This window comes from Hyaloscypha bicolor (genome assembly GCF_002865645.1).
Source record: "Hyaloscypha bicolor E unplaced genomic scaffold K444scaffold_92, whole genome shotgun sequence".
NCBI classification, from domain to species: Eukaryota; Fungi; Ascomycota; class Leotiomycetes; order Helotiales; family Hyaloscyphaceae; genus Hyaloscypha; species Hyaloscypha bicolor.
In genome coordinates, this window is record NW_020194594.1 from 306,522 (window position 1) to 320,500 (window position 13,979).

Below are 13,979 nucleotides of genomic sequence, written 5' to 3' on the forward strand. Positions count from 1 at the left end.
TTATTAATTTAATAAATACTGGAATAAGCTTTATAAATAAAATAAATATAAGTTATTAAATAATTAAAGTAAATAAATTAATATAAGCCTAAAGCTAATATTTTTAATAATTATTTTAATAACTTTAATTTATAAAATATAATTTAAGTTCTTATTAAAAATAATTAAAATAAAAGCAATTATAGTAAATATAATATTAAAATATATAATATTAAAGTATATAATATAAATATTATTTTAATATATAAGTCAAATATTAAAAGAAACCCAGAGAATCTAGATTATTAATAAATATAATATATTAAAATAATAAAATATACTTTAAATATAAAATTATAATAAAAGCCAGTATAAAATAATTATATAGCTAAGCTTATAACTGATAGTTATATAATTAAGGCAGTATTTGGCATATAATTAAGCTTTAAAATATTAGTATAAAGTTAATATAAATTGGGATGTCTAAAGTATAAGAAGTGCGGTTCAGCGGATGATTTATATGCCTCTGCAATTGAGCTAATCAAAAGGGGAGAATCACGTGCATAGAAACTGACAGGTGGGGTGGATTTACCCCTCGTTTCCCCACCTTTGAATTCCCATTTCTTTCTCGCCTTTACCTCTTCGTCCATCCCATGCAAGGCAAATCGCTTCACCGAAAGATGGAGGCAATTCCTCTCCTTTCAGTCCGTTGGGGAATTCTGGGTACCTCCTCCCTTACCCCTTCACTATCAACCTCTAACAGCACCTTCAGGGACCGGCTGGGTGTCCACCCGTTTCGCCGCCGACCTCCTCAACCCCCGTTCCTCCACCCCCGTACGGCACAAAATCGCCGCTCTAGGGACCTCCTTAGAAGTGAAAGGAGCCAGCTTTATCTCTACCCTCTTCCCATCTGGCGCCCCAGATTCTGGTAAACCGAAGATCTACACAAGTTATAGTGATGTCTACATCGACCCAGAAGTTGATATTGTTTATATCGGCACTCCTCATTCCTATCACAAAGAACAATGTCTCGCCGCCATAGCTGCAGGAAAGCATGTACTGTGTGAGAAGCCATTTACCATCAACGCTGCTGAAGCGGAAGAAGTGATTGCTGCTGCAAAAGTCAAGGGGGTTTATATCATGGAAGGTACCTCCAATTGCCCTGAACTTTCCCCCTTTAATGTTTCCAAAGCTAAAAAGCAAAAGCTGTATGGACGCGCTTCTTCCCCTTGGTCCTGGATTTGAAGAAAATGTTGCATGAGGATAAAATCATAGGCGACATCCACCGCATGACCTGCGATTTCAGTCTTCAAAAGGACATGGAAAACCTACCGGCTACCCACAGATACAAAGACATTAATCTCGGTGGTGGAGCACTGCTCGATATCGGTGTCTACCCATTAATGTGGTCGAACATAGTCCTCGACGGGTCCGTGGGCTCATCTGCCTCGACCCCGGAGGTTTCATCCACCATGGTTGTGATAGATGGGGTTGACCATGAGGACGTCGTTGTGATGAAATATCCTGAAACGAATAGGGTTGGGGTTTTGACAGCCAGTTTGAGAGCCAAAGGAACAGAAGAGTTTCTCAAGGTTGAAGGGAGTAAAGGAGTGATTACAGTCAGTGGGCCTGGATGCAGTTTGCCAAAGAAAGTGAAGATTCAAGTTGAAGGAGAGGAAGAGAGGGTGATGAATTACGATCATGAGGCGATGGGGTTTCGTTTTGAGGCTGATAGTGTGGCGAAAGATGTGTTAGAGGGAAGGAAGGAAAATCTCATTATGCCGTTGAAGGAGACGGTTCGGATGATGAGGGTAATGGATGGAATTAGAAAGCAGGGCGGGGTTGTGTATCCGCAAGATGAACAAAGGTGAACTTCATTTTTGTGTTGAGCGGGTAATTGCTGAACATTTAGATGAGGTAATGTACTGAGATTGATGCTTAATTGCGGCAATTGTCCGACCCGATTTCGAATGGAAGTTACTCATCCAAACAGCCCACATCGCACTCATCAACTAGTAGCCGAAGCGTCTTCGTTAGATTAATGGCCGAAGATGAAGAATGCAAAATGGGGGAAGGGGCGGCATACCTTACCGACCTAGCCATACGGTTCAGCAATATACACCCAAAATCTATCCCTCCGTTATGCATTCGTTGTAAACGTTCCTTCAAACCAGTGAGTTGAATAAGCAACCGGATTCGAATTCATCCACGACAATGTGGCTGAGAAGCCGCTCTCGCACTAAAGCCAGATGAAGGATTCCACGTGCTGATTCACGACATATCCGTCTACCTGGCATATGAGTTAGCCGTCATCTACTAGGGTGGCATCGATAACTGCAACGGGATAGTCGGAGAAGTGGATGTTCCTTCCAAATTGGACACATCCTTGAGCTGTTGACAGGGCAAAAGGGGCGACGAGGGTTAGGCTCTGCTACAAGAACCACATCTTGGTGGTGGGAGAGACATTGGTAAGGAAGATTCCGTACTAGTGGTCGGTAAAGAGAAAAGGGCGACTCTAAGGGAAATGTGACAGAGAGAATCTCGGGTGCAGGTTCTATATATGCATCTTACAAGCGGGATTAGTTATCAAAGACATTTAAAAGCTACTTCGGCATGTGAATATGTGAGCTACCAGTAATATCTTTTTGTTCGGTCAGTGAACTTTGCTTTCATTAACCGAACTGTGTAATGCCAAGCCTTAAATAGGCATTGGTGAACCGAACTTAAGCAGTCTTGGTATTCTGACCACCGTGGTATTTTTAAGATGGATAGACAGGGAGACATCAGTCGATCTCGGATCAAAAGTTCGCGGACGGGGTTGTGCCAGGGGTTAAGGTTTGGGTGCGACGGTATTGAACTGGTCTTACCCCTCTCCTCCTCTTGACCAACAATAACCATCGGCTCATACATATGACCCTATCCCTTCAAATCAGGAGTACTGAGCTCTTTGTTACTTCAAATACACGCATTGGCCCTCGGATTCGCTTATAAAGTCACAACTTCATAACCACCTTCTTGTTTGGAGTCGAGCTTTGATAACCAAAAAAAAAGCAGAACCTCTTCTTATCAGCAGGACTCAAACTTCGATAAATTCACATAAAGGACAAATATAAGGAACAATATGAACGAAGCCCTCTGATTAGTCGAAGTCCTCGAGCCTCTAACTAACAAGAGGTTCAACAATAAGACGTCAGGAAGCCCGGGAGGGAAGAGGAGGAAGAAATGTAAAGATAGAACATATTTCGCAAATGACTTTATCTCAACCCGTGCTTCGTCTAAACATAAAAATCAATCCCCGCCGAAATAAATTGAACATAATCGTTCGGACCCATTCCAGAAAACTGCACCCCCAGACTAATCGCCGTCCCCCACAACACCTGATGATTGTTCGGCACCGCCTCTCTCACAAACTGCAGGCTTCCGGCCAGAGCCAACCCATCGTACTCTGCAATCTTCACCTCGCCATCATAGACATGGAAGTTGGTAATCTTGGCCGTTGAACCGGTCGAGAAGCGGATCATTGCCGATTCGGCTTTGAGACGAGTGCCGTCAACGATGACGGGCGTGGGAATCACGAAGTGCACCCAACCAAAGGTGGATTCATTCGACGGACTCACAGTGGTGTAGAAACCTTGGCGGAGGGCAGACCAGGAGCTAGATTCAAGCTCTACACCAAGACCGTGGGTCCATGCTGCTTGTTTGATAGACATGGTGGAGCGAAAGAACTATGTCTCGTGTTGGAAGATGAAGTTATTTGGCAGGATAATTTTTCTAAAAATGTGACCAAGTTCCGGATTTCGTGGGTGAGATGAACAGCGAAATCCTTTTTGCTTGGCAACTTTGCTCCTTTTATACTTTTTCTAACCAGAGAATGACTCCTAGAGGGGCTGAAGTAGAACACGGCGCATCAGCGCTATCCTCAGCACATATTTGGTGTGCCACTGAGCACCATTGACACGTTTAGTGAATGCCACTATTATGGTGGCTGATACTGAGGGCCACGGCACGAGCTCCGTATAGTATCACTGGACATAGTTACTCGTCATGAGCAATAAGGATCTCATACGTATTACAGAATAGCCGTAACGTATTGGCGGTACGTATTACAAAGTGTGGTGTATGAAAAAAATAAGGTAATTCTGAATGTGGCACTGCTGAGCAAAGAGCTGAAAACAACACGTCAGGAGGTATGACCACAACGAGGCGGCTAACTGGACGCAATCCAGCGCCACGAAGCCACCTTCAGACGATTTCGGCTTGATGCAGCTTGGTTCTCGCCATTAGTCTTCTCCGTCCGGCGTGTTGAAAGTCGCCGAGCAGAATCTAACACGAGGTATTGGACAGCCATCTAGGTAGCATGATGACTCTCAATGCAGGTGAGACGTGAAGCGTGACAAGTGAAAACCTGCGATTGGGTTACACGAAGGTGCGACAGGCCACGGTGTAATCCGGGCGAAGGATTCAGCTCTCCGTTGGAGCTTTGACGCCGAAAACTTGCAGAAAAAATCGTATCAGGCCACCACGGCTTTAGCAAGAAGCTGTCCACGATTAAAGCCACTTGTAAAAATATCAAATTTTCGTAATAAAAATCGCACTCACACTTTTTCCCATTAACGCGCCTCTTAGAATTACCTCCTTTATAACTCACTCACTATATACTTAGCTTACAAATCCCTCTTATATATAAGAAGTACTACACCGTGCGATTAATTTGAATTACTTTTTGCTTGACCTAGATTATTTTTAAGAGAGATATACGGACCTTAAAACTCAAGGGTTAGTAAGCGCAAGTTAGTAAGGGGCTTAGAAAGAATAAATTTATACATAAAAGTCGTTAATACTTTACATTTTTATAATCTTAGCCTTGAGAAAAATTAATAAGCAATTTTATACTTATTAATACTAGAAATCTTATATAAAATAAATATTTTTTTAATATTATTAAATTTTCAATAAAATTTATATATAAATGTAGTTTTCTTTATAAGGCAAGAAATACTAAAACTTAGATTTTTCTTTAACTTCTTTACTACTTCTCTAATTCTAATAAAAGATAGCTAGAAATAATTATTTAAGTAAAAAGACTTCAAACATAAAACGACTTATGTTTTAGGCGCAGTTTAGTTAAGATACAGGGGGGTAAAATCGTTAAAAGAGGTGCAAAAGACAATTTTTAGTCGAAAATCTGATGTTTTTACAAGTGAGTTTATTTGACGAGATTCTGGTTCGGCGCCTTTGGACAAGAAACCTGATGAAGGCTATTCTTATGGGTAATGACGAGCATTGGCACCTGCGAAAAATCGACGCCAGTCAGAAGCCAGGATTCATGTAGCATGCTTCATGATACCATTGACAGGAGACTAGTTTTGCACGACAAAATTCCATGATTCTTACATCACTTGATCTTCCCGTATCTCAATGCACTGCCATTCAATTCGCCTCTTCATATCTCCATGCGGCGTCACTTCGATTGTCGAAAGTAATCGACGAGAATGTCCATCCAAGTACCAGAACACCTCCTCTCTCTTCAAAAGCACAGAATGATGTGCGAGCAGTATCAGGGCCCTCTGTTCTCGTTCATTCAGAAGTCTGGTGAAGTCTTCTTTGACATGGATGGGCCAGTCGAAGGATGCCCATATCACACAGTTTTTTTTTGGATTTTCCAACGAAAGTTTATTAACCTGAGTTTGAGAATAATGTTCGAAGGCCCTATAATGCCGCCAAGTATATCTTGCTGTTATATCAACCTCCGGTGCTGTCACTTGGAAGTGATTCCAGTAATGGCACAAGTCTGGGAAGCTGTCCACCATCTGAACCATCTGGTACGCTGTCTTTCCTGTTGACTGGCTCGACGAAGGCGGTCATGGAACCATTTTGAATCCACTCCATGAAGTTGGAACCAAGTGTACGTTCCCCTCAAGAAGTATAGCCAGTCAGGCACAGCTCGCGTGCTGTCTGTTCCGGCAAGAAGGGAGTCCTCCACCGATTGGGGAGAGCCAAAAGCATAACATATGGCCAGAGCAGAAAAGGCAAATATTGCCTTACAGCTACCTTTGTCGGTGTTACACAGAATTGAGCGGTATCTTGAAGTGCGATTTGCTGCTACCGCGAAACATCGATGAGGAGTTGCTCGCGACTGCCAGACTTAGACAACACTCCACATTTGTTTTTGGCCAGGTTTGCGTGCGACAGTTGCTGATGTGGACATGGTGAAGTGATGGAACAGTTCAAGAGCTTTCCACTTCAGCTCTGAGTCCGGGTCGAAAGTACTGGAGGGCAATGGCCCCTTTTCCGGCAAGCTATCCTGAGAGTGGTTCAAGTCCTTGGCAGAAGTGGGCTTTGGGTTGTAGCCTTTCGGCGTGTTGTGGATGCATTGCGTCTCGTATCTTGTGCAATGGATACATGACGTCTTTTGTTCATCGCACTGTTCGCTCCGACCATCAATTTGCAGGTGAACGGGGGTTAAATTGCTAACAATTAGTTATATGCATGGTATAATTGAGACTAGCAAAAATAAGGGCAAAGTAAATGTGGGAGTCTGAGAAGCCATTAGAGCCCAAAATTCGTTGCAATTCCATTGAAGCATACTTCAATTCTCTTCTGCCTGCACTGAAGACAAGCTGCCCTTGTCTTCCGATGTGGTCTTTGACTATAGTTTTTCATTGTGTTTCGGTCCTGGTCTTAAAATAGATAGAAGCAAGGAACCAAGGGCGAGCAACGAGGATCGAAGAGCGAGATAAAAATTGGCGCTAGTGCTGCGTCATGTCTGGCTTCTTGGACAATATCAAGGCACAGGCAAGAATTCGTACGGTTGCCTAGAGCCATGCGAGGCTCAGGCAATAACACGTGTACGTAGTTCAAGGGTTTCGCTAAGCAGTGTCACTATCTTTGTGCGTGGGTGCCTAACAAATGGCAATGCTAGCCTTACAGAGAATATTGACAGGGTGTTTTCGATTGGGCTTACGAAGGGTTACACTACCCAAATGGCACGTGAAGGGGGCAACTTCGGGTTTGGGATCGGTCGATCAGTCACACCTGGACGGAACGTGGCACGAGCTGGACTACCTTTGTGAACAATAACCAGAGAGCAAAGAATCAAAGATGCAAAATCCCAGGAGACGATGCAACGGATCCTATGTAAGAGTACTGCATTGTAAAGGAAGCCCAGTAGCGGGTCAGTTATCAATGAATTAGATAGTGCCGCAAGAAGCAATACGTATAAACTCCAGGGTATCTACTCATTTATCCTATTTTAGTAAATAATGCGAGACAAAGATAAGCTACATACGTCCAATGATATGCTGACCGACTCGGCGGCGAACTACAGAAATCGTATAGATCTGATCCAGTTACCTGGGCGCATCACTGTGAAGACAAAAGCCATGGGAGTAGAAGTCATCGTCTGAGTCTGTAACTGAAATTTTTGCTACGAGACGCTCGAATTTAGACTATGACAGGACACCCTGTCCCTCAGGATATGTTGCTTGCGCCAAACTAAAACAATATTCAACAGATTAGAGATGCCAGCAGTTGAAGATGACATCCAGCTCTGAGACCACATCCTTGCCATATCGTTGTTGAAACGCTGGAAAAACCAATTGATTACCACTATAAGATTTAGGTTTAACTAGAGCAAATTGTTCTAGATATTCATGTGGTTCGGGCGTGTTCTTTGCCTCTGCTCTTATCTATAGAGTCGTTGGAAAAGAAATGCCCTCTGTCCACCGTGTTCTGTGCGGAAACATTAGCGTCAGAATTGCTCAAGGAGTGTTCACGGTCAAGTGCACAACTCACGCTGGAACCAGATCTTCCTTAGACAAATGCAAGTCCCCATATCTTGTATTCTTGAACTTGCAGTCACTGCGAGTGCACTGTGGATCGTGAAGGCAATGGTGGCTAAGGCAGCAGCTATAATCGTCGCATGACGGGCCTGCAGGGCACACGCTCGTGCGCGCCTTGTAGCGGTGGATGGCGATCTCTCCGGGTGTGAGTTTTGTGCTGTGGTCCCTTTCGCATTCATCTCCCCATTTGCACTTGCCAGCTAAATAGTAGTGGTTGCAAAAGGCGTTTGGCTTGATCCTATCCGCCTTCGCCTTGTAAGTCGCCTGGGAAGGATTATTATTAAAGCTCGGAACTTTAATTGGTGGATCAAGACGATGGTTATACTTGTTATATTCAATAGTCTTGGGGTTCTTGGTTTTTGCAGCTTGGACGTTGATATTTTGGTGTCCACTGGCACTACCAGCCGCGGCATAGCTGGAAGGATACTTTATAGAAATGCCGCCATTGCCGGAAGTGGAGACGCTCGCGGTAGGAGTTGGTGGCTGCGCTGAGGAAGCGGCCAGTGATGCAGCCAGTAGCGTTGGAGACGGCGAGGCGGTGCCCTCGGACGGAGCTATTGTCACCAGAGACGCCGGGGGCTGATGTATACGTGATGGCTCAAGTGGCCCCCGCGAGCCTCCGTCGACGGTCGACTTTTCGAGCAGCAATGACGAATGACCGGATTGACTAGGCAATGGGCGATTCGGATACGTGTACTTTTTCTCGTTCCCAAGAGGCTCAGAACGAAAGACAGTGTCGAGGCGTATCATAGGAAAGCCCAGGACCACAAACCCTGGCTCCGCTGGTGTGGTCTCCAGAAGGACAATACGCTCCTTGGCATCTGGATCTCCTACGTGCTCCCTAAGCTCATGGAGATAGCCATTGTCATGGCAGCCAGCGAAGAAAATCTTCTTGCACTGAAAGTTCTTCAAGAAATGTTTGAACATTTCTGTCGGTCGGTGAGTTTAAACGAACTAGCGCGCGGGTTTGAGCAACTGGAAACTCACTTCTCATCTTAGAATCGGCATTCTCCTTACCACGTCCAACATTAATAAAGTCGAACTCAGCACGGCTATTGGTAAATTGCTCGGCAAACGTGCGCATGTCGTCGGCCGACTCGATGATGTTGGAAAGGCGAAGTGACCTCGCCAGGTCGTTTAGATTAGCGAAAACGCGAACCAGGATAGGAAGCTCCACGGCGCCTAAAGGCGTATCCTTCAGATAATCTTTAATCCCTTGTATCAGTCTCTGGGCGGCTTTATCAGCACCTGAGACTGGGTCTTGAAGGAGACTATCCAGGAACTTAGAGCCATCGCCGTCTACAAGGACGACAACGTAGGGGTCTTTATTCTGGGGTGACATTAGCCGCTGTTAGAACCAAGTTGACAGGAAATGGAGGATCACAATCAGTTGCTCAATCTCCCTCTTCTCTCCTTCTAGTTTGCGGGCGTCTTGCTGGTATGTCATGCGTGATTTCGTCTGGTCTTCTAGATCCAACTCAAGTCTATGAATTTCCATTTCATAGCTATAAAGTCTCTTTAACACGCCCTACACAACACATGGTTAACAAGGAAGCCCAAAATTTGTGCTATAGGATTTGTTTCCATTATTTTTCGCGATAAATACCGACTTGACCAGGCTTCAGTGGTTAGGGACACCTTACAGATGTGAGTTCAGATCTCTCTTCATCTTGCTTAGCTAATTGTGCAAAGCGAGCATTTAGTTCCTTGAGCGAGGCGGCCGAGGCAAACTGCGAAAGCGAATTGTTACTCATGATACTGGATGTCGTTGGCGTAATGAGCGATGTTGGAGATGGCTGCAGCCCTGTTTGGTTGGGAGGCAAAACTAAGGATGCGCCCAGATACGAAGCTACCTAGAACTGCTGAAAGTCCTGGTGCTATACGATCACAGCGATATTTTCTCTTTGCGGAACCTCAGCGTGGTTGAATGAAGGATGGTTTGACCGAAGATTAAGAAGATTGTGAAAGCTGAAACCGATCGAGATTTTTCTTTAGCATCATCGGGCACTAACGAGTAAGGCGAACACTAAAATTAGATGGCACGTGGCACTCAGACGCGCCTGAGCCTCGCGTCTTAGGCGGCTGGTGGCACTATACCTAATCGGTAAGAAAAGTCACCTTGTCGATATTTAGGCCGTTATTCGAGCATTTCACGAGCTCACTTCTTATTAGAAAGGATGTCATTCCCTACTCCGCGTCACCCTTTCTCCACAGCTTCGATTAACCACCTGTCCTCAAAGAGTCTCAAGCCCCAAATCGTACGAACACAACCCAAGTCCGGTGAAACAAGTCTCTCTTGGCGAACCCACCCCTCGATACCCCCAATACCCAAAGGCCCGCTCTTCCCAAAAAAGCAGGTGGCCACAGCACTCGGAGCATACAGGGTATTACGGGTATACAGGATGGGGTGCCAACAGCTGCTAGGGCTACTTGGAAACAGGCAGAAAGGGTTCAAAGACCGGATCGGAAGCGCGGGTCGCAATTCATGTTGGGAGGTCTAGCAGTGCCTTGAAGAGAACGTAGGCACAGAGTGTGAGAGGTGGTGGACTGCGGAGCTAACGTCCTAGAAAGCTTCCTACTATTGATGTCGGCTCGGTATCTTCAAACAGTTCAAACTATTAGTAAGATTCGCACCAAGAGCTACTACTCTGAAACATTCTAAACCGCTTTCTAATAGGATGGCAATTACAAAAAGGTCACAGTATGTTACAACTGCAGAGAAAAAGTTTGTATTTGGGCGAAGAGAAGCGAAGTCCCTTCCCCCTAACAATGCATGCTCACGGCAATCAATACTTCCACAAGCCGTATTCACATCAGTGCCTACTACCACAACGATGACGCTTATTAGCCACCTATGCAGAAAGCCCCCGAATATCACTCATCAGGAGGTAGGACCCGTTCTTTTGCTCAGCCCATTCCTTCCAGCTAAATGGCTTGGCTGCTTCCGCTCTCAATTTCTCGAAAATACCCAACTCGCCATCTCTCCACTTCTGGATCAACTCATCTGCTTCGACGGGTGTGTTTCGCTTTGCAATTAATCGCTCGAACAACTCCAAATCATCGCCTTGTAATTCGTCTCTGGCATTGTTGACTGCTTTCACAAGCGAGAGCCAGACTGGAATCTTTTCTTCGCGCTTTTCCTTCAGGGTGAGAAAAGGGTTGTGACTTGGTGAGAGCCAGACTGGTATTTGTTCTTGGCATTTTCCCTTTAGGGTAAGATGTGAATTGTCACCCGGACCACCGGGCGCTGTTAGTACATCGGCTTCGCTCTACGGATGTATCAGTGTACTACGAGGTAATGGGACATTAAGGAAGAAGGAAAGAGCATACTAAAGGACAATCGGCCATAGATGTATCAGTACAGTTTCTCATTCTGTTGAGCATTTCCAACATTTCCTCGTCAACAGACTCGTTCTTGGTGGGTGTGCCATCGGAATCGCTCTTGGCTCTCTTGGGAGATCGTTGGGCTGCACCATAGGAGCCGAGGAGCATAGGGGTATTATCAGATGAGGATTTTCTTTTCGGTCGCGATTGGCGGTCCTGCGGGATTCCCAGGTTGACAGCCATGGGAGTATCGATAGCCATATCTCCTCCAAAACTGAACACCTCATTGGATTGTACATTAACATCGGCTTTGATCTCCCTGGATTGTACGTTGATGTTGACATTCATCTCTGCTTTCTTCTCGTCTAGCCATTGCAGCTGCTCGAGTTCGTTGGGAGTGATTCTTACAACAGGGGAGTCTACGATGCCGGCCGACTCGCTCATGTCTGACGTGGATTCTTCAGAGTGCCCTGACTCTTCGCTCCTCCTGTGAACCGTCCGATAGCTTTCCTCCGAGCCGAAGCGTCGGAGAGGCCACTCAGACGTGAACTCTTTCTTTGTAGAAGATTCTTCGAAGTGTTCTGATACACCACTCCTTGGTTGGACCGTCTGATATCTGTCGCCCGACCTGACTTGTTGACAAGGCAATTCAGACGATGGCGGCCAGATTAGACTTCCTCCCTCATTTATCAACAGATTTGTTCCGATGCCAAGCACCAGGCTCGGCAAAAATACCAGAAATTTTAGTATCGATACCTTATCGCTAAATTTGCGCGAAAATTTAGGGGCCTCTAGCCTATAAATTTAGCGATAAACTACCTAAAATTTAGGGACTGCACGCTAAACAATTAGCGATAAGCTTATCGGGATCGCAAAACTCGAAAAATCACAATTTTAATATATTTTAATATTTTAATTAAAAACTTAGTTATTTTATACATTGATTTAAACCAAATTATTAGCATTCTTAATACTTACAAATCTTTAATTTTTAAGTTATATAATATAATAGCAAATAAGAATAATTAAATAATAATTAAAATATGGGGCAAGTATCGATACTATCGATACTGGTATTTTTGCCGAGCCTGCCAAGCACGCTCGGATGGAAATATCGTTCTTTGAGAACCGAAATCAGGGGACAGTCGGGGAAGTACTGGATCAGAAAGTGGTAGTAGAGCTCCTCAGCCTTGGATTTATCGATGTCTCCGTTGACCTTGGCATCCTCGTTCAAGTCGGAGAGGATGTATCGGAAGGTTTCGAAGCCTAGAGCTTCCTGTTTCTCGGCGATAATTCGTGGGAATATGGGGATTGTCCAGCCGTGGAACCCTAGATATCGAGGAAGTTAACATTCGAGAGAAGATCATAGAGAGTGACGGAATAACCAAGGATAAGAAAAGGGTTTTCTCCCAACACTTACAGTTGCCTGGCTTGTCGATCTTGTACTCGGCCCAGTTTCCGATCCACATGATGAATATTTATATGGTGCGCGCTGGAAGCGAGAATGTCCTGAAACCTCTGGGGTGAATGATGCTGGAGTCTCGTGGTGAGTAGAAAGGGTGTTGGTGATGTGACGAAGTGGAATGAAAGCGAAGTCCGCTTCTATGGCGAGGAAGCATCATCTCGCTTCCCCTGAAAACGAGGAAGGAGCGACAAGCGAAAGTAAATACAGCCGATCCATGTGACCAGCCCTTCCCACTGGCTCCCTTTCGGACTCGGCCCCATTCCCCCAACCTCATTAGTTAGAATTCCTTTCTCGGCGGGCAAGCTCAGGGTATTTTTTTCACCTCCAGTCCCAGGCCCATTTGTTAGCATTACTCGCTTGATGACAATACAAACTCATCCGACCAACACTTCACAGTGTAACCCCACGCGGATCTCGCCTCACTCAACCACCACCCCGCAGTACAATCAAACGGCATTCAGCAACTGGTGCAATCATGTCGTCTTTACATGCCACCAGTCCCGGCCCGGTCGTGCTGCCCAAGTAACCGCCCACTATCTACAAGCACGAGCGCACTACCCAGTATCACGTTTTCACTATCTATATTTGCGATCTCAGCTTCATCAAGCAGTGATTCAAATTCCCCAAATTTCACACAACACGAGACCCCTTCTTCCTCAATCACCGATGAGACCGATGACGGCAAGACGGGTGGGGGCAAGGATTAGGACATGAATGACGAGGAAAAGAGAGAAGCAAAAGAGAGGGATTGCGGGTTTTTGGCCCCATGGCTGGCCACTACTTTTGCACCCTTGGGGAATTCAGGGAAGTGGGAGGAGAATGAGAAAGGATCGGGAGGAGGAAGTTGAAGAGAACGGGAAGGCCGGTGCGTCCAGTGGTACTCAATAGGGTTTCAACAATGATATTGATGCTACCCCTAATTGTATCACCCCAAAGTGAGACAATGAGAACATAAACGTGCTGATTACACTATCTTTCAAATCGCAATCGCATGGGTGCCGTGGTAGTTGAACCTGTTCGCAGAGCTCTACCCACAAACCCAAATGCACCCCCACGGTATCTGAAATGGTTTCTGAAGGACTTTCTGTGAAGAATGTTTGTAGTTTTGAAGGCGCTGTTGTCTGAGATCATCCAGAGACACTCACTGCCCATCAGTCAGTATCTCCTGGAACCGGATCTTGGACATTTGAAGCTGAGCCTGGTTGAGTTGATCCAAACACTTCGAAAACAACCCAGTCAGTTCGGTCCACTTAACTCAAGCTCTTCTAGCTTTGTAGCCTCGCGGAATCCCGCCTGTCTAGACAGACGAAAAAGACGAACCGTTCAGTCGACGCCATACGTTCCCAAGACAGTCAATGCTTTGGCACCCT

General features: G+C 45.3%; 4 protein-coding genes across 4 annotated transcripts; 2 read left to right on the top strand and 2 right to left on the bottom strand.

Moving 5' to 3' along the window:
• The first annotated feature begins 619 nt into the window (after nucleotides 1-619).
• On the top strand, nucleotides 620-2,117 carry K444DRAFT_653466 (NAD(P)-binding protein). The gene is made up of 3 exons (XM_024885883.1): nucleotides 620-702; nucleotides 752-1,126; nucleotides 1,186-2,117. The coding sequence occupies exons 1-3, from the start codon at nucleotides 633-635 to the stop codon at nucleotides 1,848-1,850; spliced, it is 1,110 nt and encodes a 369-aa protein (XP_024735295.1). The 5' UTR covers nucleotides 620-632; the 3' UTR covers nucleotides 1,851-2,117.
• A 1,061-nt stretch (nucleotides 2,118-3,178) lies between these two features.
• K444DRAFT_614179 (uncharacterized protein) lies at nucleotides 3,179-3,775 on the bottom strand. Its single transcript, XM_024880490.1, has one exon. It carries the CDS (start codon nucleotides 3,687-3,689, stop codon nucleotides 3,255-3,257), a length of 435 nt encoding a protein of 144 aa, XP_024735296.1. The 5' UTR covers nucleotides 3,690-3,775; the 3' UTR covers nucleotides 3,179-3,254.
• A 3,411-nt stretch (nucleotides 3,776-7,186) lies between these two features.
• K444DRAFT_614181 (uncharacterized protein) lies at nucleotides 7,187-9,775 on the bottom strand. Its single transcript, XM_024880491.1, has 5 exons — nucleotides 9,464-9,775; nucleotides 9,205-9,348; nucleotides 8,808-9,150; nucleotides 7,774-8,749; nucleotides 7,187-7,710 (listed from the first exon to the last, which is right to left on the bottom strand). Exons 1-5 carry the CDS (start codon nucleotides 9,572-9,574, stop codon nucleotides 7,668-7,670), a joined length of 1,617 nt encoding a protein of 538 aa, XP_024735297.1. The 5' UTR covers nucleotides 9,575-9,775; the 3' UTR covers nucleotides 7,187-7,667.
• A 188-nt stretch (nucleotides 9,776-9,963) lies between these two features.
• K444DRAFT_431779 (uncharacterized protein) lies at nucleotides 9,964-10,410 on the top strand. Its single transcript, XM_024872772.1, has one exon. It carries the CDS (start codon nucleotides 9,998-10,000, stop codon nucleotides 10,319-10,321), a length of 324 nt encoding a protein of 107 aa, XP_024735298.1. The 5' UTR covers nucleotides 9,964-9,997; the 3' UTR covers nucleotides 10,322-10,410.
• The last annotated feature ends 3,569 nt before the right edge of the window (nucleotides 10,411-13,979 follow it).

What these genes read in the sequence shown, in the direction of transcription:
- K444DRAFT_614179 (XM_024880490.1), bottom strand. Translation starts at nt 3,689, where the DNA reads ATGTCTATCAAACAAGCAGCATGGACCCACGGTCTTGGTGTAGAGCTT.
- K444DRAFT_653466 (XM_024885883.1), top strand. Translation starts at nt 633, where the DNA reads ATGCAAGGCAAATCGCTTCACCGAAAGATGGAGGCAATTCCTCTCCTT. An exon ending in AGTCCGTTGGGGAATTCTGG is followed by an intron (nt 703 to 751) that starts GTACCTCCTCCC and finishes CAGCACCTTCAG; the next exon opens with GGACCGGCTGGGTGTCCACC. An exon ending in GGGGGTTTATATCATGGAAG is followed by an intron (nt 1,127 to 1,185) that starts GTACCTCCAATT and finishes AAAAAGCAAAAG; the next exon opens with CTGTATGGACGCGCTTCTTC.
- K444DRAFT_614181 (XM_024880491.1), bottom strand. Translation starts at nt 9,574, where the DNA reads ATGAGTAACAATTCGCTTTCGCAGTTTGCCTCGGCCGCCTCGCTCAAG. An exon ending in GGGAGATTGAGCAACTGATT is followed by an intron (nt 9,151 to 9,204) that starts GTGATCCTCCAT and finishes ATGTCACCCCAG; the next exon opens with AATAAAGACCCCTACGTTGT. An exon ending in AAGGAAGATCTGGTTCCAGC is followed by an intron (nt 7,711 to 7,773) that starts GTGAGTTGTGCA and finishes GTTTCCGCACAG; the next exon opens with AACACGGTGGACAGAGGGCA.
- K444DRAFT_431779 (XM_024872772.1), top strand. Translation starts at nt 9,998, where the DNA reads ATGTCATTCCCTACTCCGCGTCACCCTTTCTCCACAGCTTCGATTAAC.